The sequence below is a fragment of the Meleagris gallopavo genome, chromosome 17 (genome assembly GCF_905368555.1).
Source record: "Meleagris gallopavo chromosome 17, MGAL_WU_HG_1.1, whole genome shotgun sequence".
Taxonomy (NCBI): domain Eukaryota; kingdom Metazoa; phylum Chordata; class Aves; order Galliformes; family Phasianidae; genus Meleagris; species Meleagris gallopavo.
Genome location: NC_139420.1, coordinates 8295380 through 8317597, shown reverse-complemented (window position 1 = coordinate 8317597; position 22218 = coordinate 8295380). Strand labels below are relative to the sequence as shown.

The following is a 22218-nucleotide window of genomic DNA, read 5'->3' as shown; positions in this document are numbered from 1 at the left end:
GTATTTGTGGTTTTCAGTCTTAAACCCCTGATAGCGTGAGCAGAACACGAACGGCCTCGCTGCTGCTCTGTGTGTGAGCGTGTGCCAGCTGAAGCTTTCTGGAACCACAGCCAGAGGTAAGCAGCAGCTGCTGAGCCATGCTCCCACGTTCCCTCCCGCTGTGCTGTCACTGCTCTGGGGGCAGACTGAAAAGGCTCCAGCACCACTGATAGCACGGCTTCCGTCCCCTGCGCTGCCCCTTAGTGCTCTTCCTGTCGCTCTGCTTAACTCCATGTTTTTCCTTTACTGTGACAGAGCATCTTGACTGATTTACACATAGGCTTTTAATTTTGCTTTTATTTTAGTACACCTGAAGCAGTGCAGGTGGGACACGTGGCATTCCAGTCCCAGTAATGGTGTCAGCATAAGATGGTAACAAATATCTGCTTCTGCAGGTCAAGAATGGGAGGTCATCTTTTGCCTTTCTCCAGTCATTGCAAATTAAGAGCGGGGATAAAGCTGTAACTTTTTTTTCTTTAATATTTGGGATCATTCAGTTAAATCATTAACAGTGATTTTGAAACTTCAAGTGAGCTATGGGGGAAAAAAGAAACTTATGGCGAACATCAGGCTCTTAGATGCTGCAGGGGGGATGTCTTAAAAGCCTGCATTGTGTCTCTGGACTCTTTGTTCTCATTACAGTGCACTGAGTTTGTGTTCTCTGACATACAGCTGTCCATGACAGCAGCTCAAGCTGGGTTTGCTTGTAGCTTAGCTGCACACCAGCTTTTGCTAACTTAAATTCAAATGAGCTGAGTTAGGCCAGCCCAAACAGCATAAGCCTTAAGTTTCAGCACAAGCTCTCTGGAATGAGCTGGGCTTACATGTTGGTCACCCTCGTTTAATTAAAAGGTTTCCTTTGTGAACCAATGCAGTAGTAAAACACTCCTTAACAGATTCAACCAATGTAAACCTGCCTGAGCAAGTATACCTAGAGACACTAAAATAAAATGCTGACACAGCATATGAAGAGTTTTCCTTTTTTTTTTTTTTTTTTTTTTTAAAAAAAACACTGTTTACAATAACCAGTGTAATTGTGCACATAGGAAGGCTTTTCAGGTCCGTATTCAGCAGCAGCAATGACTCACCTTGGAGCAGCTGCAGTGGGTTCTGTCCCACACTGTGTCCTCTGCCCTTTTTTTAGAGAACGTATCAGCTGCTCTCACAGCAGCTGTTGAACCACAAGTCACAGCTCAGTGTATTAAGGTAAAGCAGTTCCAATTTCAGGTTACCTTAATATCCAGAGCTGCAAACTGTGACAGTCATCGTGCAGACAGCTGAGCCGTCCTGCAGCAGGACTACCAGCCTGAGAGGGACGGGCGTGCAGTGAGGAGAGAAACCATCACAGCTGTCCCCAAGTGAGCCTCCTGTCTGACATTGGAGCCCGGAGATGCCACCTTCAAGCAGAAATCACATCAACTCATAGAGCTTGAATCAGGTCAGCAAGCACTGCTCCTGCATGACCGCCCTCCCTGGGAGAGGGAAGGACCCCCAGCGCCCACCGCTGTCACTCAGACCCACTTCTGCTCTCTGGGGACACGACCCACACTAAAAGCTGCTGCTCATGGGGGTGATGTCGTCTCACCTCACACGCTGGACGCAGCCTCACCTGCAGAAGTGCCACCCGGGGAGGGGTGGGTGAGAGACAGCAGAGAATTAGCACAGCTCTCTCCTCAGATAACCTTCCCAGCACCTGCTTGCTTCATTCCAGGCATTTGTAACCAGAACCCTCCCTGCACACGCCATCAGTCTCACCCGCCGCTGGCGCACCAGACAATTGGGATCAGAGCTAAATCTGGGGTGTCTGCGGGGACCCAGCTCCTGCTTTGTACATCCTGGCTGATCCAACAAGGGCAACTGAAAGTCAGCGCTGAATAATCCTTCATTTGTAATTGTGCATTTGGTCAGGAATTTAAGAACAAATACACAAGAGAAAGCGCGACCCTCAAGTGACCATCAGTGCTCCTGTGCTATACGCTGTTTCCCAGTCTGACCACGTAATGAAGCCCCGGGAAGGCTGGGGCAGGAGGAGCTCTGCTCACACACAGGGGGCAAAGCAGTGCTGGTTGGGTGCACAGCTTTCCCTTCCCCTGGGTGCCATAGAGATGCAGCTGATGCAAGAGGAGCGAGTCAGAGGAGAGGGTGCTGCTTTAAACAGACAGAAGGGACAGACATAAGTGAACAACAGGAGCTGGTTGGAAACCCCTGGTGCTCAGCTCCTGTTATCCTTCCTGCCCTCTGCTGCTCAGCAGCCCAGCGCTGCCATGAGACCCCTGGGATGCTCCTGACAAGAAGCGAGGATCCCTGCTAGCTCCTGGAGTGCACCATCACTATCCATACCTTGTCATTAAAAACACACACAAAACAAACTTGCCTGTTTTTCCATCTCTGTGAAGCACCCCTGCTAATGTACAAGCCTTACGGCCCCTGGGTGCCTGGACCCCAACCCAAGGGGTTTTTTTTAATTACATTCTATTACTTCACTAGTTTGATCTGCATAAGGAAGTAATTCAGGGAGTTCGCACTGGGACTTTCATTTGCTGAATCTATTTCTGCAGCTTTGCATTGCCTCTTTTCTGCACTCATCTTGTGACCAGCGATACCATTAATCAACCGACCTTGAAGAGGAACAGCTTTTCTCTTCCCAGGTAACACAGCTGACAAGCAGTGGAAACAGGCTCTGTTGGCACTGACTGCTGCTAAGCACTGCATGTGGGCTGGAGGCCTCCTGGGCACCCCGCCTGGCACAGCACCTGGCACAAAGGCAGTGCAATTCATCTCACTGGGGCTTCTTCATGTAAGAAAAAGCCGTAGCCTTCAAAGACCAAATACCTCCCGCTGCCCTGACTGCCTTCAGGAGCCGTGACTGCTCAGCACACTGGAGAACTGGCTCTAAAATTAACAAAGAGGATTTCTCTGCTAGAAGTAGCACCCCGAATGGTCCGTGGGACACATCAGCTTGGGGGGAGTCTGCCACTAAAAAGGCTTAAATTGGCTCGGGTCTGGGATTCTGCTGGATGGGTTAAGGCAGGACTGATCAACACAAGCAGTGCGTTGTCACTGATGGATCATCCCACACTGCAGGATGCTCCCCAGAAACAACATCAGGGTTACTTCCAGTACTCAGTAGCAACTCCTGCCTATAAGGGGCTGTTACCCACTTCCATCAGAACAGTCATCAGGAACCACCTGATCACCAGAGGCAGGTGATGGGATGGAAATGGCTCTGACTGCAGCATGCTGGCTTTGTGCTGCTCAGCAATGGCAGCTTGTTACCAATGCTGGCCTAAATTTAAACAGGCAAAAATAAAGACACATTGGGGAGCAACCCAGGAGCAGAAAGCTTGCAGTCCTTGTCAGGGCAGCGAAGATTGAGGACTTTCATCCATCAAGAGCGCGGGACTCGTGCCTCCCTCGCTGCAGTGGCCTCATTTCAGCCACGTATTGCAGCCCTGCAGCCCTAAGGCAGTGGCACCGAGACAGCTACAGAAAATGGAGGGGAGTGGAGGAAGGACAGAATGTACCTGGAGAAGGACAGGCAGATTAAACCCCTCCCTGCTGCCAAAAGCTCTGTGGGCTCTGCAGTCATCACCCAAAATAGAGCCTCAGTCTGCATCTCTCCATGAGAGTCCCTGCTGGAAACATGTCGGGGCACTGCTGGGGCAGCAGTTTGCAGCACTGGGAGCCACCTCGGGATCTGCTGACACTGCACCCAGCTGGCTGCTTTCCCTGCGCCCCACCATTAAAGCTGCCTGTTGACACTTGCTCACCTGGGAACGTGACACAGGGCTCAACCCAGAGAGGAATGCAGGCAGGATTTGGGCAGAAGGAGGGAAGGTCCTGCGTTAACCTTGGGGTGCAAGTCAGAAAGCCAGCGAGCGTGGCTGCCACCTAAAGCCGGGGATACTCCCCCAGCAGGGGCTGAACAGCCTGGGTTGCTGGGCTTCAGGCCTGGCCGTGCTCTGCCATAAGCTCTGCTGGGATTAGTGAGCACTCCCAGAGCAAACTGCTGGGACCCTCCCCAGGGGTCACATCTTTTATGGGGAGGTCGGTGGGCAGGGAACTCGCTTACCGAGTGAGAGCTGGGAACGCAGCTGCGCACTTCGGGTCCCGCGGTCACTGGGTGGCACTGTGAGCCCTATTACCGCCCTAAGACGGGATCCCACCGCACCTCTCCCATTAACCCCCGTAAAGCCAGCCAGAGCTGCCTGGCAGCAGAACAGGGAACGGAGCCACAGCGCTTCGGAAGGGGCTTAACTCGTTCGCTGAGATCTTGCTCTGTTTGGCTCCCTCCTGCAGCTACGTGCCACGACAGGCAGTTGGGAAAAAGGATCTCTGTGCAGAAAAATGTGTGTTTCAACCCCCACAGATGAGAGTTAAAGAGCCTCCAACGAGCACAGAATTGGGAAATGAAGTAGAGGAGATCGTGCTCCTCTACAGCAGGAACGGGAGATGAGAAGGCCAAAGGTTTCCAGGTACCCGTAAGCCAGAGGGGCAGCAGGAGCCCATTGCCCTCTCGGTGGTGCTGTGTGATCCCTGTGCCTGCCCTCACCCACAGCCTTTGGCTCCATGTCAGAGCCCTGCAGGGACAGGAGGGAATGAGCACAGCTCCAGCGCCAGAGCCAAACCCTGCTGGGTCCTGTCCCTTCCATCCAAAGGTATGATTTCTTTGCTAGGTGCACACAAGCTGCTTTCCCCTTCCCCCCCATCACCTTCTGATTGTCACTACATCATCTGATCCTGCCCAGCTGTCTAAAAACACAACACCCTGCATGCATACAGGGACCGCGCTTTGTCAGCGACTGTGAACTCATCTCCATCCAGCACCGGGATGGATCGAACAAACCGAAGCAGTATTTTATTGCCGAAGCATAAAACATGAGGATAAACAAGCACCAAAGTGCTACTGATCATTACAACCAGATGGGAGCCCATTTACTGCCTCCAACAGCGAGGTGCCACCGCTGCGCTGCCGAATCCCCATTGAAATAGGAAACCCAAGGCACCATCTGGGAGGTGCGGCTACACGTAGCCCTGGAATTTGGGGCTGGATTGAGCTGTGTTGTCCTCCTTCCACAACCCCGGGGACAGTCAAGGAGTCTCACTTGTACCAGCACAGTCACTTCTGTATGGTTGGCTGGCCTGCCCAGTTCCAGCGTACAGGGAATTGGGATGGGGAGAATCACAGCCACGTTGCCCACACCACTGCATTTCAACAGGATTTTTCTCAGCCCACATCAGAGAACCACTACACATTCTGGTCACCCCTGCATATTTCAGGGTGGATCATCCAAAGCAACCCAAGTCTTACCTTATTTCCTCACTGTCTGCACGAGAAGCTAAGGACTGTGATGGGAAGAAGCCAGGGGTTGTTCTCTCTCCTTTTTAATAAACGTGCCTGCTACAGATGAATGCACCTCCAGCTTCTGCCCCAAGCACAGTGAGAGCATTCTTAAAGTCTGGGGAGGACTGGAAACTGGCCTTCAGAAATAGCTCAGCCTCTCATCTGGACTTTGCACCTTTGTCCCCATCCTCCTGCAGCCCCTGGGCAGCCACAGCCAGGCACTGCGTGGGGCTGCAGGTAGTGAGGGAGATGCAATGGGGAGGAGATGCAAATGGTGCAGGAGACTGCTGGAAAAGCAGAGAGACAGATGGATGTTTTTACACTTCAAAGGCAACAGGGCCCTGTGAGGCTTTCAGGAATATGCACAGATCGATAGACTCCTTTTAAACCCGGAGCACATTTGCTCAAGTGTGAGGCAATTAGTCCCCGAGGATGCAGGCAGGGCAGGCCCATTAACAGACATATGGGCAGGATGAAGTGAAGGTAGGAAACACTCGGGCTGGAGGCTCCCCTTGGCTGCACCCCCGGAGCAGCAGCCAAACCAGCTGGTGTGGGCAGGAGGGCCACTCTCTGCAGGGCACTGCCTCTACCCTATAACCTCGGGAGGGTAGAAGTGTGTCTGCAGGGCTGGTGCACAGCCTGGGCACTGGGGCCTCAGGCTTGTCTCTTTTAGTGACACTACAGTCATTCATCCTGCCCCTAAGGGCTGTATGGCAGGCACATCAGCATCACTCAGCACCATGTTGAGAATACCCCTATGGCTGTAGATGCCTCTGCTGCTCAGCTGCCTGTTGTTCTTACTCCCTTGAGCCTTACAGCTGGGGATGCCCCAAAGTGCAGACTAACATCTACTGAGTCTGCAGCAGTTCTCATTCCACCCTCACTTGAATGCTGCTGGCTGGCTGAGCTACCCTGAACACCTCACCCTCCACAGAGCCCCTTCCAGACGGGGAGGCAGAGCCAAAGCCAGACTGCAGAGCGCTCCCTGAGCTGCTGCAAGGCCCACAGCTCAGCATTGCAGGAGCAGCAGTACCAGCACACAGGGGGCACAGAGAGCAGACCTGAGCCATGTCCTATGTCCAGCTGAGTGGCTGTGGTGTGCCTCCCTGTGCTACTAGCTGCCCTCTCTGATTCTGCTTTCCAGATGCACAAAGTTTTCCCTCTTCAGTAAAAGTCAGAGAGAAAGATATACAAATCTCAGCACGCCCCCAAAGAGCTGTAGGGGATGGAGATTAAACCCATCCATTACACTCACCGAGCAGGGCACCGTCTGGGCAGGAATGCTGCAGTCATACACCTGCACATACAAAGAAAAAAAGAGGAGTATTACAGAAGTGTCAGAGGCAATTCAGCACCTTACAGCAAAGTGCCATAAAACTCACATGACTTGGAAAAACAAAACAGGAACAACACTAAATCAAGCAGAGCAGCACACATGGTGACTGGCTGCTTATCATGGCTGCAGGGCCTCTTGTTACCACTGCATTAAAGAACAGCTTCACACTTGTTTAAGGTGTTGTCTAAAGCTGCTGCTCAGGCCCAGAGCTCAATACTACAGCACTGGTTCTGCGCAGTGCACTCTGCATGCTGCAAGGAGCATGGGTTGTAGAGGAGAAATGCTTTCCAACTTGCTTAGCATTCTGTTGGGTGCCTACAAGCTGCTGCTACTCATGCCTGACTTTCTCTTATTAGCTGTAACCCCAAGAAACCACACTTATATCTCATTACAGCTCTACAAAGCACAGCAGCTAAACCAGCTTACCTGGAGCTGTAGGAGGAGTCAGGAGCACACCTGCTGGAAAACCAAGAGCTGAGCCCTGGAGAAAAAACAGAAACAGGCACAACAAACAACAGCAAAACCATCTCTCTGAATACTACAGGAGCCCAGACAGCCTCAGGGTAGGCTGTGGAGCAAACATCACCCAGTGCAGAGGGGGAAAGTTCAGCAGAACACCCACTCCTCATCCTTCAGGGAAAACCCATTACGTTCCCTTCTGCTGCACAGTTTGGGTGAGGGCAGGATGCTAAGAGCAGACACCTGCACCCTGTGCACCTGGAGGCAATCAGCATCAGCACTACTGCAGCTGTGGGCACAGGGAGGTGGTGGGCTGTGTGCTGGTACAGCTTTGCACGGTGGGTGATGGCTGCTGTTTTTGTTGTTATTGTCAGCCAAATGTTGCGCTCCCCCCTGCTAAGAGGCTCCTTATGGGACCCCAGCCTGGTGTTTGCAAATTAAGTGGCTTTTAAGTTCTGTAATAAAAAACCATTTGACTCAAAGAATGTTGTTGTTCCTGGAATGGGATGGATGCTGCTTGCTTGGCATCTTTTAAGGTGAATGCAGGAAACACATGGCAGGATACTCACAGAGGACTCAATGATGGACACTGCAGCTCACACTGGAAGCTGCTCCTTTTGCAGGGCCCGGGGCTGCCTGAATGCATGGGCTACAGCCAGGTGAGGGGGGACTGCTCCACTGGGAGGACCCATGGAGTCTTTTGAGTGGACGCAGTGTGGGTTATGGGGCAGCAGCATTGCAGTGCCCCCCCTGAGCCTGCAGCTGCCACCAGGCAATGCCTGTCTATGGTAGGAGAATGGCAGCAAGAAAACATCTTTCTGCCATTCCTACCCGCACTGAAACAGCCTCAAACAAGGCTTAAGGTTGCAAAAACCAGTAGGACAATGGAATGTAAATCAGGATCTTTATTTCCCATAGGAAATTTACCTAGATCCCATTTAGAGTCCATTTGTCCTCATCCTTACGTAACTCCTCTGCAGAAGAGGAGTCAAAATGTATAGAAAATAAAGTATTTGCTGCAAAGAATTAGTACAAGAGACTGAGTCATATCTAGCAATGCAAGCAGGCAACCTGGGGCTCTCCGAATACACTGAGAGAACAAAGAACACTGAGATCAACAGCATGTGTCATGTAGGAACTAGCCCCAGGTAACAGGATTGAAGTGGAGCCAGCAGTGTGCTTGAAAGAGATGCACAAAAAACCACACTTTCGAGTTTATTTTATTGCTCTTAATGGCCTGCCTTCCGCACGTCTCATTTCCTTTTATTGAAGCTGTCAGAGACGCATTACATTATCTCACATGCGTGCAAAAACAGTATCTCAGTCGAGCTCATACAGATTTTAAATGCCACAGCTGAAGAAAACAAGACAGGGGAAGCTGCAAAGGGAGGCGGCGGCAGCAGAGAGCCCACAGCACACAGCTACAGGCAACGTGCGTCAGGGCTTCAGCAAACAGCAGAGCTGCAGCCTCTAACCAGAGACAGAAGAGTGGAAGCAAAGGTACTTGGCTAGAAAGGTGGGTGATTCACCGAAGGAGGGCGAGGAGTCCTGCTGCAACAGCAGGCAGTAATTAACAGCAATCCTGTGCACAAGGCTGAGGCTCACCCTGCACAGTCAAACCAGCTCCACCAACTGCAGCTCTCCCAAAGCCATGCTGGCATCTGATACAGCACCTCGCTGTCCTGCTGGCACCCGGGTTTCCCTGTGCTGCCCTGTTCCCTTCAGTTGGCCATGCTCACTATCAGCCTATGACAGAGGGAAATACGATCTAGCTCTCCAAAGACAAAGAAGCAGAGCTAACCAACCAGCCAGGGGGTGTTAGTTCAGGTTTTCTTGGCAGTGATCATTGTGGGGAACCTCACCGACCACCTCTGCTCACTCGGCTGCTCTGCTCACATCATCACTGCAGTACAGACCAATTAGCAATACTCTATTTAAATAAGGAAGCAGTCGCTGTAGCTGAGTTTCACAAACGTGCAGGGCTACTTTTCAAAGTCATTTTAAGAGTAATAAACACAGTTCCACACCTGTACGCTGTGCAGGGCTGGCACCCAGGCAGAGCAGCATGCACCTACCTGCACACCACTCCTGCTGCACCAGCAGTCACAAACCTGCCCTGCTCTGCTCACACACACTGCTGCAGAGTGCATGCAGAGAATGCCATCTGGCACACACACCTCACTGCCTGCTGATGGCTGTGAACTACAGAGCAGTTTATTTGAAGTGTTACAAGAAAACGTTCTCTGCATAACAGTGAGGAACACTTCTGTCCTCCCTCAGAAGCAAAAGGACTCAAAAAGGACCACACAGCCAGGGCTACTTGGCAAATAGGGACACTATCTCTCTGCCGAGCAGGGCCATGGGCTGCTCACTGACAGCACAGCTCCTCCAGAAGAGGGTTGGTTCCACAGCAGTAACAAAGGTCAAACTGCTCTGACAGTGGAAGTGACACCGAAGCAGATCCTTGAGCCCGCAAGAAGATGGCACTGAGCAGCCAGGAGGCACCCAGCACTGCATCAGGGAGCAGTGCAGCCTGTGGCTCGGTGCCTGTGGTGTTCATTATTTTAAAGTATGTGGCTGATGAATGACACAAGACTGGTCAGAAGCATCTATAGGCAAAGCTTTCGTAGCGCAGCAACAACAGCTATAAATTATATTCTTTGCGGGTGGCTGGGGGTGGAAGAAGTTCACAGTGAAAGATTTCTTTCCCTTCAAAAGAAAGAGGCTGGAGTGTCAAAGGCAGCACTGCTATTCCTGGCAAGCACAGGCCTTTAGAGACCCCTGGAACAGCCCTGAATTCTGTGAACAATGTCCCTCCTCCACCAGCAGAAGGAAAAGTGTTTCACTAACCTCGAATCTAGGGAAGATGGGATAGGGGTGGGCATGAGGGACACAGACACAACACAGAGCCTTGCTGCTGGTTCTCGTGCAGAAGACAAGCTCTTCCCTGCCTGCATGATCCACAGCCACATGTACCACTGCATGTTTTGCTGTCATATGCTCCTGGAAAAGAAGGCAAGACTTTAGTTTGACTTTAGTTTGATGAACCTGCTCAAGGGGTCACTGGAATTGCTTTTTTGGCTCATCCTTGCAAAAATCCCCTACAGCTTCTTGGCCTGGCTTACTGAAACTCCTCAGCCCCTATCTCCTTGCACACATGTCCTGGGAAGAAGGGATTTTGGAAACTGCCAAATGCAAGCACCTGGGACAGAGGTCAACAGCTCTTTCACTGCTGCTCTCACAGTTCCTGTGGTTTCCTATTCCTGCTGGAGAAAAAGCACTGCAGAACACACAGATTGAGCCAGACGTGCCCTGACACAGCTGGGACTGTAGCAGTGTAACTGCTGCTTGTGAAGTACCATGAGGGTTGTTGTGCAAGGAGACAAGGAAGTGAAGGCATCCCATGCCACCATCTGCAGCAATGCCTCTTTGCCTTCTACAGACAAGGCTTCAAGGTTAACACCCCAGAACAAATTTGTTCTCATTTACAATTTTCTTTCAGTCTTTTCATTGGGAAGGATCCTCCCTGCTCACCAGCAGGCATAGGGGAACAGTGGGTACTGGCTCCACTCTGCCATGGTCCCGTGGGCATGTCCTGAAGCCCCTTGTGTGTTGTAATCTGTGGAGAAGGCTGAGTAGCTCATCGCCCTGTACTGGCTGTGGGGTGGCACCATCCACTGCCCAAGGCCTTGCTCAGTGCCATAAGGACTGTACATGGGCGCTCGAGCTCCAGGTTTCCCCACTGAGTCCAGAGCCATGTTCACCACTCCGGTGTAGTCCTGGGGAGGGGGCAGAGGTGGGGGCAGCGGAGGCAGGTTGGTGAAGCCCTCTGGGAGCTGTTTGGAGTCGTGCTCAGGCACCGAGGTGAGATCCAAGGGGTGGCACCTCGCTCGGAAGTCGTTCAAGGCGGTGACGTCGCGGCTGGGGAGCTGCTGGCTGTCCCCAGCTTCGTGGAACCTGTTCCCCAAGGGCAGACAGAGCAGCGAGTCAAACCCACCGCAGCAGAAAACCACTGAAAACCCACACAGATCCCCGGGGAAAGGCGTGCTAAGAGCTTGACCTCTTCCTCTGCCATTTCAAACATCCGCTTTCCATTCAAAACAAGCGCACCTTACAAAGACAACCTAGCTCTCTGTATTCCCTGTGAGTGCCTTGTACCTAGAAGACTTGGCCTGGGGTGGGAATTTACAATGTGTCAGCTATTTCACACTCATTCATCATGTGAAGATGCTTGCAGGAAAGCCAGGTGAGCCATCTTGTACTCCAATGGAATTACACACATACTGAAAAGGATTCCCCAACTTCACATGTTGGTTTATGGCACATTAACTCTCCCTTACCCACAGCTTTGTCTTACTGTAGAAATGGATTTTAGTCTAAGTCCTGCTGTCACTCACTCAGAAAAATTTAGTGTCAAAAGAAGGTAAGCCCAGTCACTACAACTCAGGAAGGAAGAAACAATCACTGGAGTCCTCCACTCCCCTGAAGGACAGGCAAGTTCTGTGTTACATAGAGTTGGGTAGGAAAGCATTTCAGCACAGGGAAATAAAGAGTACTACTAAGACATGAATATGCTCAGAATGCATGTAAAACAGAAAGGCTTTGTTACAGAGACATCTCCACACTGCTCTAGCACCTATCACAAAAGAAAAACAGCCTTCTCACTCACACTGGCAGTTTTTCCTTAGGAAATAACCTATAAAAGAGGAGGAATCTCATCAGTTAAAGAGTGGCTTTATGACAAGGGCACCAGGAGACAGGACTCACCGGTATGTCTGGTAGGATGGTGTAGGCACTTGCTGCTCCCTGGCTGGACCCTCCCTCTGTTCAGCTGGCACCGGTGATGCTGCAGGAAAGGCATGGCTGCTGTTCTGCTCTGAGATCCAGAAGGGATATCCACTGCTGACCACGATGGGGTTACTCTCTTCCTTCACATCCACATTCTCATCTTTCTCAAAATCTGACTCACAGTAGGGAAAGAAAGAACAGAAAAAAGTGAGAATGGGGAAGAGAGAATTGGAGCTCACGGTGTTCTATTAGCAGCTGAATTAACTGCAGGATGGGGGAAGGAAAGACACCATTACCTCTTCTGCAGCCACACTGTCTTAAAGGACTTAAAAGACTAGCCCTTTGCTGCTTTTTTCTGCTCTTACATTGTGGCTTTCAGTTCTGCCCCATTCCCTCACCCTAGCAAGGAATGATCAAGCTTAAAGATAACCTAACAGAAAGAGTAAAGATTATTTTTAAATGGTATCAGTTCCCCTATCTGCATCACAACACAGCTGCACAAGCACCAGGGTTGACACAACTGCACAGACAAGAACCAAGGCAGATGGGCAGAAGAAAGCCATGGGTGACACTGCGAGATGGTGTCACTGTTGAAGAGAAAACATTACGAGAGCACAGCCCTCAGTCTGTGCTCCACAGTCACAAAGCAAGGCTGGAGCAGCGGAGCTGGGGCGGAGTCACTAACGACAAGAGATGTGAGCAGGCTCCTGTGGACCATATGCAGAGACTTAATAATCCTGGGACAGACAAACTGAATGCATGTGTGGAGACTGCAGGCAGAAATTAAGAGAGGCAAAGGCCTCGCAGAGGGTTCCCAGTCATCATTTGTTGGCTCATTCTCCTAAAAGCTGTCTCCCTGAATTAGGGAGTCAGCACCACTTTCCAGCTTTGTAGAGATGTATACAGCAGCCTTTAGGGACTCTGCCCAAAGCACTCTCCCCAGTGAGGAACAGCAGAGGTATGTCACTGCCTCTTATCCCCCCTGTGGCTTAGGCACAGTTTGTGACTGACTCTGGGTTTGTTCTTGTTAAAATTACCACGTTCCTCAGCACCAGACTCCTTTTCCTCTGGCAGCTTTCTCTTCTGGCCCTTGGCTGGACTTGGCTTCTGGGATTTGGCTCGTCCTTCCCTGGGAAAGAAACAGTGCACAGGACTAGGTCGTAAGTTAGCTTTCTATCTAGATAAGTATGCAAGGGATGCAGGACAAAGGCCTGGGAAGACAAAAGGTGGGATGAACAGCTCTGATGTTCTGCATGTTATATCCCCTTGCAAAACAACACGACAGGTCCACAGGGAATGTGTGCCAGAGTGGAATCATGGAGGTAACCAATGCTGTATGTGCTTCCAGGAGAGCCCTCACCCCACAGACTACTGAGGATAAGTTGGTAAGGGGGTTGCTGCCCCTTTCTTGCTTGTACAAAAGTCAAAAATAGCATGGAAACCTCAGCACTGGAGCTTTCAGCACAGTTTGTAAGCGTACTCGAAAGCTGGATGCACATTTTGTACATACAGGCATATCTATGGTGGGCATTTTGCTTGAAAGCAGTCTTTTTCCAAAGTGGACAATAACTCTAAGCTTACTCCGAAACAGTCCTGTTAAGAGGAGAAAGAACATCCCTGACATTTTCAAAAAGAAACACCTTTGGCTTTTTCATCAGGAAATAAGATTTTCTTTTCAGGCACGCAAAACAAAATCTCAGATATTTTTATACCATTTTCTGGTTGGAAAACTCTCTATTACCAGTCTAGGGTTTCTTTCAGGGTTATTTCTTTCAGCCTTAATTAGTGGCTAACCTCGGAGCAGACAGATCATCTCAAGGGTACTGGCATCCAACCTCCATCTCACAGACAAAATTTCCTGTTGGTAGAGACACCTTTCCACACAAGAGGAAAGGAGATGTGAGAGCCTTCCAACGTCAGAGTTAAGCTGATCTCACAGGGACAGAAGGATCTACTGTGGACTCTCTTTATCACTGCTATTAATGTATCAGATTGCAGTCGAGACCCAATTTGCAATGGAATGCAGGTCTTAAATCTGTCACATCTCTCATATTTCTGTAAGAAATTCTCTGTTTCCTCCCATTCCCCAAGTCTCTGGGGAGGCTGCTACACAGCATCACTCCCATATACAAATAAATGCAATTTGCAAAGCAAAATGCTCTGCAGAGCTATCTGCTCTATTTTGTTCAATGGACTTGGATATAATTCAAATATACTCACGTTATACATAAGTTGAGATGAAAAAACAGTTTACCTTCGAGTGTTCTTCCCATGCTCCCGGAAACCTTTAGCAAATGGATTGTTGTCAATCTTCAGCTTTGTGATCTTAAAATAAAGGACCAGGATTCAGTTCTGGTTGGGATCTTTATTATTTCAAGTTCTTATTCTTGGTATTTACTACAACAGCTTTTTCAGGGGGCTGGGGGATGCCCTTGGCACAGTATCTGAGCTCTCCCAGCAGTTCCTTCTATGACTGAGTTGTAGAGAGAAGTGACTTTCCCAGAGTCAGTGGGAATTTGGGTGGGATTCATGTAACTAGAGAAATATAAAGGGTGAATACCTAATATCTGGACTTTTGTCTGTACTTTTTGCTACCTTTGGGGTTCTGTTAGTCACTGACAGTGCACTTAACGCAATTACTATGCACAATTCATGTCATCCTTGACTAGATGTTTTCTGCAAGAACCATATTTTGTCTGTTTTCCTTCCTTTATCCATCACAGACACCCATATTAATTTGCTCTGGAGGTGATACCTTCCTATGCAAGATTTCTAAGGACAAAGTATTTAGCAATGCTTTGGACTCGGACGCTACCTGCTCATTCTGGTAGGCTGTAACAGAAGTGAAGACAGTCTCAGGGAAGCTGAAGACTTGAAAGATGCTCCAGCGAACACTGAAGAGGTCATCTGCCTGCACAATGTGGAAGCGAGGCTTGTAACGGTGCATGGAGTGGAGGATGATCTGGCACAGAGACAAAGGCAAAGGTTTCCAAGTGCAACTACTGCTAACACGCTGAGCAAAGCTATACGGACAGCACGGGCTAGCACCTTCCCTAGCAGGCAGGTAAGAGGGCTGGACTGAGGAAGGAAGAGAGGGCACTTGGATATCTTTTTAATTTCCACATGATCTGATGTTTCACACTTATTTCACTTTACTCCTATCTGCAATGAATCCCAAGAAAGTGTGGCACAAAGGCCAGCAACAACCTACATGCCCATGTTGATCCAGAGTGTTGTTGGTGAGCTTCAGTTTCTGGAAAGAGACAGGTTCCTTCATCCAGTGGCTGCCAGGAGCTGGGGAATCCGGGTGGACATAGGTGCGACAAGGGAGCTGGGGTTCTGCTTTTCCAGCAACTTCCCACTGATCTTTATTCCACTATGAAGAGAAAGATGGAAATCTAGAACTTAAAAAAAATGACTTATTTTAAATAGCCTTAGCAACTCTGCTTCTCTGTATGATGTAGGATGTCTCTGTAGGATTCCTCTGAGGCATGCACTCCTGACAAGCAGCAGATTATCTCTTGTGAGTCATGATTGTTTTACCAAAACAACTCCAAGCTCAGGCCTCATTTTTCCTCCCTTTCTCCCAGTGGCCATCAGAGAAGTCTGACATTAATCATGATCAAAACTGTACCGGTTACAATGGAGATCAGTTACCTTTCCAGCTGCTCCCCAAGCAAAAGTGACAAATAGCTCCAGAGCGGTAGAAAATCCACCAATTACTTCTGAACTTTGTCCAAAGACTATTTATTTATCAGCCTGGCCAGTGAAGCATAAAGATTAATCTATTTCAAACAAAAATGGAATTAAAGCATAGCTTTTATTATCTAAAGTGCTTACCTTGTACCTGAAGTTGTCCACAGGCACAAAATCCACCAGCATGAGGTACTTGGCATATGGGATTAAGCCAGAGACTTTGATTTTGCATTGTGGAAACATTCGTCTGAAAGAGAAATGAATGTAAGAATTTCTGTACTTAGCAAACGCTGTTTAACGACCTACAGAAGCAGCAGGTCATGTTTACTCACTGCTGCACAAAGTTCTGGTAGTGGTATTTGTACAGGCCAGCTACCAAATGTTTTTACTACCTCATTGATGTATTGATTATCCAGTCCTATGGGTTTAGGTGGAATAGGCACTAACATGGCAGCAGTCTTTAATGGCCTGACATTGTTATTGCTTTTGTGCCTCCAATTCCTGCATTGCAGCAGTGGAAAACTTAAAGAAAATAAGTGGAATTTGCATGCAGCTGCTAGCTTCATGCAGCTACCACAGATCTGGAGCACAGATTAAAACATTTTCTAGTGTGGGCTGTGCACACCTAGGAGCACATCTTGCTTTCCATTCCAGCATTCCCTACCGCCACTTTCATCTTCTGACTCTGCAGAAAAGCCTCAACACCTCCCTTCCTACCAGCAGGATTACTTTAGCTCCCAGCAGCTTTGACACAAGACATTACTATTTCATATCCTTTCACCGCAAGCTCCACAATATGACTCAGATTTAGAATAGTTTGCTTAGCATTATATGCCATGTTTTCATCTGCAAATGCAGAATCAACACCAGATATTGACTACTCCTATGCTGCTGCCTGTGACCCAGGCAAAGGAAGCCCAGGGCACTTCCCAGAGCAACAGCACAGCAACAGGAAGAACATCAGTGTTAAGTACTGAGATAAGAGCAGAGGAGATTTCTCAGCACATCAGCCTCGCAATGACCTTTTGCACTTTGCAGTTTGGATCTCCGGGACAGCCTGAAAATGTGCCAGAAGCAGGGAGATGCACCCAACTGACTACAAGTTTGAGGGTCACCAAGTGAAATAAGAGTGCTCAGAGTTTTGCAAACAGATCAGAAGGGTGTGGTGTGGGCAGCTGTCCTGGTCCCCTCACCTGCCGGATTTGGTGATGATCATCTCTGTCCCTATCTGATGAAACTTCATCCAGAGACCCATGTCCTCCAGGGTGACCGTGATGGAGCTCTGCGGGTAGGGCTCCAAGCTGGGGGAAGCAAGTGCTTCACATGGTGCTTTAATGTCTACCAGGGAGAGAGAAAACAGGGACTTCAGATGGAGAAGAGGGCACCAGCACAGAACAGCTTCTCCTGCTCAGATCTGGCTCTGGGAGGCAGCACCCAAATCAGCCTCCCAGTTCCAGTACCCAAAGCTACCGAATTCCACACGTTGCTGTAACAGATGGGCTCTGGCCATATGCTCCTATGGGACTTGTCAGCCCCAAATCACCGCAGCGTACAGCGTTGGTTCAGCTCAGGTAAGTGAGTGTTGTGATTTCACCCAGGAAGGCTGCCAAGAACCTGTGCCACAATAATTCTCTAAAGCAAAATCCATTATCTTCCTTTCAAGGCTATTCTTATTGCTTAGAAGATTCAAAAGGCATAAAGGCTTACTCAACAGGTTTGGCTTTAGCTGGTAAGTTCTTTTGTAAAGATTTGTGTGTTGTACAAACCCAGCCTAATTCTTTTATCCTACAAGTCAGACAGGTGGGTAGCCACAATCTGCTTTTTCTCCTGTTCTGGTATGAGCAGGGCTACACAAAACACTTCACCAAAAGAATAAAATGAAAGCTGAAAGGATTGGAAATATTTTAAGTGTAGTAGCAGGCAAGGGGAGAAAACAACAGATAGTTAGTTGGCAGCAGAGGGAAAAAATCACTGCAGAGGACTATGAAGGGCCAGACAGGAGGTTCACATTGAGAAGAGACAAGAAAGGGAGGAGACAGAGCTGAATATTCCAAAAAAAAAAAAAAAAAAGTCTTAACCAGACTTGGAGATGGAGATCACCAGGGTGCTCGTGTGGAAGGTGCCTCTTCAGCAGCACACAGCTGTCAGCTTTCCTGGCCATGCATTATCAGCCACACTTGGCTATTTGTTAAAAACAGAAACTTCTCTGCCTGTTAGCTTGGATTGAATTTTATTCAGAGCACATCAGAAATAAGGGATTTTATCTTCTTCTTTTTTCTTTTTTTTCCCTGGGTAACACCTTTAAGAGAACAGACATGGAAAGAAGGCAACCATTTCCAGAGAAAGCAGCTTCATCCTGAAAGTGATACATGTCCACAAAAGCAACCCGATGTTAGCCTCCTCTATCAGGAATTAAGAAACATTTAAACATAATTCTGTCAATCTGTAAAGGTCTTCAGGCACTTAAAAAAAATACCCTTTACCCTTTTTTCTGCTTTGATCCGACATTAATGAACTGGCTAAGAAGTGACACCTAGTCTGCTCGCTAAGATTAGCCTGTTAACATCTTCTTACTAAAGCTTCCCTCATATCCTCTTGCAAAGACATGAAAGTGCCACCAGACGATGCATTGGGAGCTCAGCGCAGCGCATGTATCAAAAGGAGTTACAATAAAATCGGGCTGATTTCCCACAGGAGTCATCCAGTCACAAATACATGCAAACAGATTTTGATTAGCTCAACAGATGCTCACTCCTTCCCCCAAATGAATTTTACAATTAACATTTTTGTAAGCAAATTCCAACGCCATTAAATGAGCCTACAAGGCAGATCTCGGGGGTCCTCACTGAGAGACTTCCAAACAAATCAAAAGGAATTAAAGCAAAAGTTCTGTACTGGATTAAAAATCAAAGGCAGATGTTATAATCTGGTTTCACCACTGAACCTGTATGACAAAGAGCCAGGCACACAATCAACACTGCAGCAAAGACTTTAAAATGTTGCTGACGTCCTTCTTGTCACAGGTTTTGTGTGCCCTGTCTGAGGCTGGGAAACAGGATATGAACAGTTTGCATACAAAGGTATCTTGCTAACAGAGGCACACAGCTGCCACAAAGTCACATCAGTTGGCTTCAATGGGAGTCTGCAGTGATGGATCCTTTTGCAGGATGGATTTCAGAGCCAAAAGTTGGCCTGCAAGGTGCTCTGAATTCACTCCCAGATCGGTGCCAACTCAGCTAACCTCAGAGCCTCCTCAGATCCACAAAGACTCTGGAATTACAGCACAAAGAGGTCTGCAGTGGGGTGTCCAAGCACTGAACTGCATTCTTTAAGTTCCGTACTTCTGATGTTTCCCCTTCTATGTAGTTTAGTTTAGTTTTTATTTTAAGGATGGCTTGAGAGAGCTTTAAACATCTTCCAAGAATTTTAGTTCTAAGTTACCTTAAAACCAATCATGGTTATCACCACTCTTGTGGTAGCCTCACATGTAGCACGTTTTAAAACACACACTTCATGAGGCTGTAAGGGAAGACAGCTGCTACGATAAAGGCCAGCACTGAAAATTAAGAGATCTTCACTCAATACCACGCTGCTCTTTAAAGTCCTGATACAAATAAGAGCAGTTTGTGCTTTGTTTTTTGACTAGAATAGGTTGCATATCTTTTTCCTATTTTGGTGATGGAAAGGAGAGGAAGGGAAATGAGAGTAAACTGGGTGATGCTGAAGTTGTCTCAGTGAAGAAGCCTAATGTGAACAGCTATCTAGAATCCTCAGGGAAGGAACACACAAACGTATATAAAGCTACTGGATATATTAATATTGCCAACGGCCGAAGAAACCCATGTTCTCTGACCTTATAAACGCCAGAAACACCTCCACACTTTGGAGGACACCTTGTTTCCCAGCACACAAGGATTTGGGCTCTAACAGAAGGATTGTGTTTCTACTAGTGCCACAGCTTCACCTCTCAAAGGCACGCAGTCCTGTTTTTGCTGTGTAGGGTCGTACACCAGAAATGACTCCATAAGAACACGAGGTAACTTCTGAAACAGCTGGAATCTTTAACACAGTGAGGTACTGCACGGTTGCTTCTTAAGTCAAAATTCTCTTGATGTGCCAGTACGAATCAGTACCCTATGGAAGGTTTGACAAAAACCCCAAAACCATGGTGAAGGTAGAAGTTAGATTCTGAGTCACTGTATGCGTATTCTGCCTATGAAACACCACTACAGCAGCAGAGAAAAAAAGCTGAGAATACCCAGCCACCTCTCAGTGTAGGTGAACTGCATGCTTGAGCTACATAAGCAGTCTTTTCCTTGCAATGTATTGGAAAACACTGTGTTAAATCTGGGTTTCAGCTATAGTGACAAACGCGGTGCCTCTGGTCTGGTCCTCAGTTTCCCAGTGCACATCTGTCATCGTGCCCAGTATGATCATGTCCCACAGAGAAGAGGTTAATAGCATGTTATGAGAAGGACTGATGAAGAAAAACATAAATAATACCCTATGGAAACAAAAAATACTGTGTTTGGGCATAAAAAGATGGTAGAAATTGTAGGCTATGTCTCCTTGGGGTTTTCACTTTCAAAGGGCAGAAGAAAGACAGGGATAGACAAAAAAGATAGTTTGCATCTGAATTGCTCTTAGCAATATAAGGAATATTTCCAAACCTTCTGTGGCCTTTAAAACCAAAGGAACTTACACTACTTGACAGACAATATGCAGATAAAACCTCTATCCTTCAGGATTATATTGTACAAGGTGATACAAATAAGGGAGTTTTGGGCTGTGAGTGGACACCTACTACCTTGCAAAACATCTTCCAAGGCTCACAATGAACACTCAAAACTCCAATAATGGTAATAATTATTATTATCTCTAGTCACTCAATTACAAGTGCTGGTATCCCTAGGAGCACTTACTCTCTGTCTAAAATTATTGTACACTTTTGGCATAAATCTAGGATCTTTCTGCACAAGATAGAATAGGAGGGAGAGCCGCACCTACCTGGTAAAACTTGCATTTTTCCATGAAATGTGGAGTCTAGGAAGTCACACAGCCGAGAGAGCCACCAGAGTTCTCAATAAGGGAGCCAAAATAGTCCAGTCTGATGTCCTGAAGCAAGAAAAAGCCCTTCCATCTGAGTTCCAGTGTCAAGAGTGACCGAGAAGCGGATGGGACTCCAAACACAGCTAGCCAAGGTGAGTTCCTGTTTTATGGAGGCTAATGAGCAGGGAGGAGCTTCTCGCCAGGGCTGTCCCCTTGCAATCCTTTGATGTCCAAAGGGACAAAGAGAGGAAGGATCTGCAGCAATGGCTGGGGCTAAGGGAAGAAAATCAAAGAGAATTAACATGGCTTTGACATACAGGAAACCCTACGGGGGAAATGCACCTTGATTTACTGCTAACACACTTCTAAACAAATAGACTAAAATCACTACTGGAAGACTTACCTACAAATAAATAAATACCTAAAAGCCCCTTAACCAGCAAGGAAATAATTCTGTCTGGCTATTCCAAGGATTTGATAAAACTCTCATGTCCAGAGCACAGAATCCCTTTATGTCAAATCAGGAAAGGTGTAAGAACCAGGAAGCTGTTTCCTTCCCGAGCGATTAACAGCTTGTGGAAAACTTAAAACTTTGAGACCATCTCAAAACTGAGAAACTGCAGTAACGCATGCATCCACCGAAAGATGCCTTCTCCACTAACAGAAGTGCATCAGGTAAGGCTACCTACCTCGCCAATCTCTCCATTCACGGCCTTTAACTACAGTTAATTTTCCTATTTTACCATTTTTTACAGGCATGGCTCTCACTGCTGCATCAGACGTCCTCAAGCTCACAACTTATCTTTTCAGCAGCGCCTCGCCAATGAAAGCTGCACGGCTTTAACGACACAGCTATGCTAGCACGCCACTTTACTGGCACCAACCTCCTTCTGCTGGCACCTTCCAGGACTGGTGGAAGTGACCTAAAAATCTGAAGCGTGGATCAGGCACAGGTTTTATTTAGGCCTGCCCTGACTGAATGAAAGGCTGCGCACAAACCAAAGGACTGCAGTGCTTTCCCTTAATTAGTTTATTCTGCAAGTGTGACCATTAGCTTTTGTACTTACAAGTGCTTACAAGTGCTAAGAGACAGCAATCAAGCCTCATGCTTCAGGTCACAAACCAGCCACTACACCTCGATGAAGAGCTGCATTCACGTATAGAAACAGCTATACTAACATTTATAGGTCAAATATAGAGTTTAAAAAGAGGAGGTCGAAAGCAGGATATCAGTCTCAATGGGCCAGAGCTGGATCCTGCACAATGAACTTAGGAGTTCCCTGCTTCATCTCAAAGAGCATCACTATAAGGCTGCAGCTGATTCCTGGTCTCGTTTTGCTCACAATAAAATAAGCACTTTTTATTCAGCTAATGACATTATTGGGACATTTGATTTTTAGACTGACATGCAAAGCATTCTGAATTTGTTTACAGTCAGTTCCTATAGAAAAAGATCCCTTCAGTTCTGCATGTAGTGCTTTCTGGAGTAGGGAATGCATCAACATGC

General features: G+C 47.9%; 1 protein-coding gene across 1 annotated transcript; it reads right to left on the bottom strand.

The window, feature by feature from the left end:
* Window positions 1–8421: 8421 nt before the first annotated feature.
* On the bottom strand, window positions 8422–21034 carry LOC100546113 (T-box-containing protein TBX6L). The gene is made up of 9 exons (XM_031555995.2): window positions 20670–21034; window positions 16856–17000; window positions 15807–15909; window positions 15178–15342; window positions 14782–14928; window positions 14221–14291; window positions 13004–13095; window positions 11946–12138; window positions 8422–11135 (listed from the first exon to the last, which is right to left on the bottom strand). The coding sequence occupies exons 1-9, from the start codon at window positions 20683–20685 to the stop codon at window positions 10709–10711; spliced, it is 1359 nt and encodes a 452-aa protein (XP_031411855.2). The 5' UTR covers window positions 20686–21034; the 3' UTR covers window positions 8422–10708.
* Between the last annotated feature and the right edge of the window lie 1184 nt (window positions 21035–22218).

What these genes read in the sequence shown, in the direction of transcription:
- LOC100546113 (XM_031555995.2), bottom strand. An exon ending in ATCATCACCAAATCCGGCAG is followed by an intron (nt 15,910 to 16,855) that starts GTGAGGGGACCA and finishes TTTCTCTTTCAG; the next exon opens with ACGAATGTTTCCACAATGCA. An exon ending in GTCTGGTGCTGAGGAACGTG is followed by an intron (nt 12,139 to 13,003) that starts GTAATTTTAACA and finishes ACTGTGAGTCAG; the next exon opens with ATTTTGAGAAAGATGAGAAT.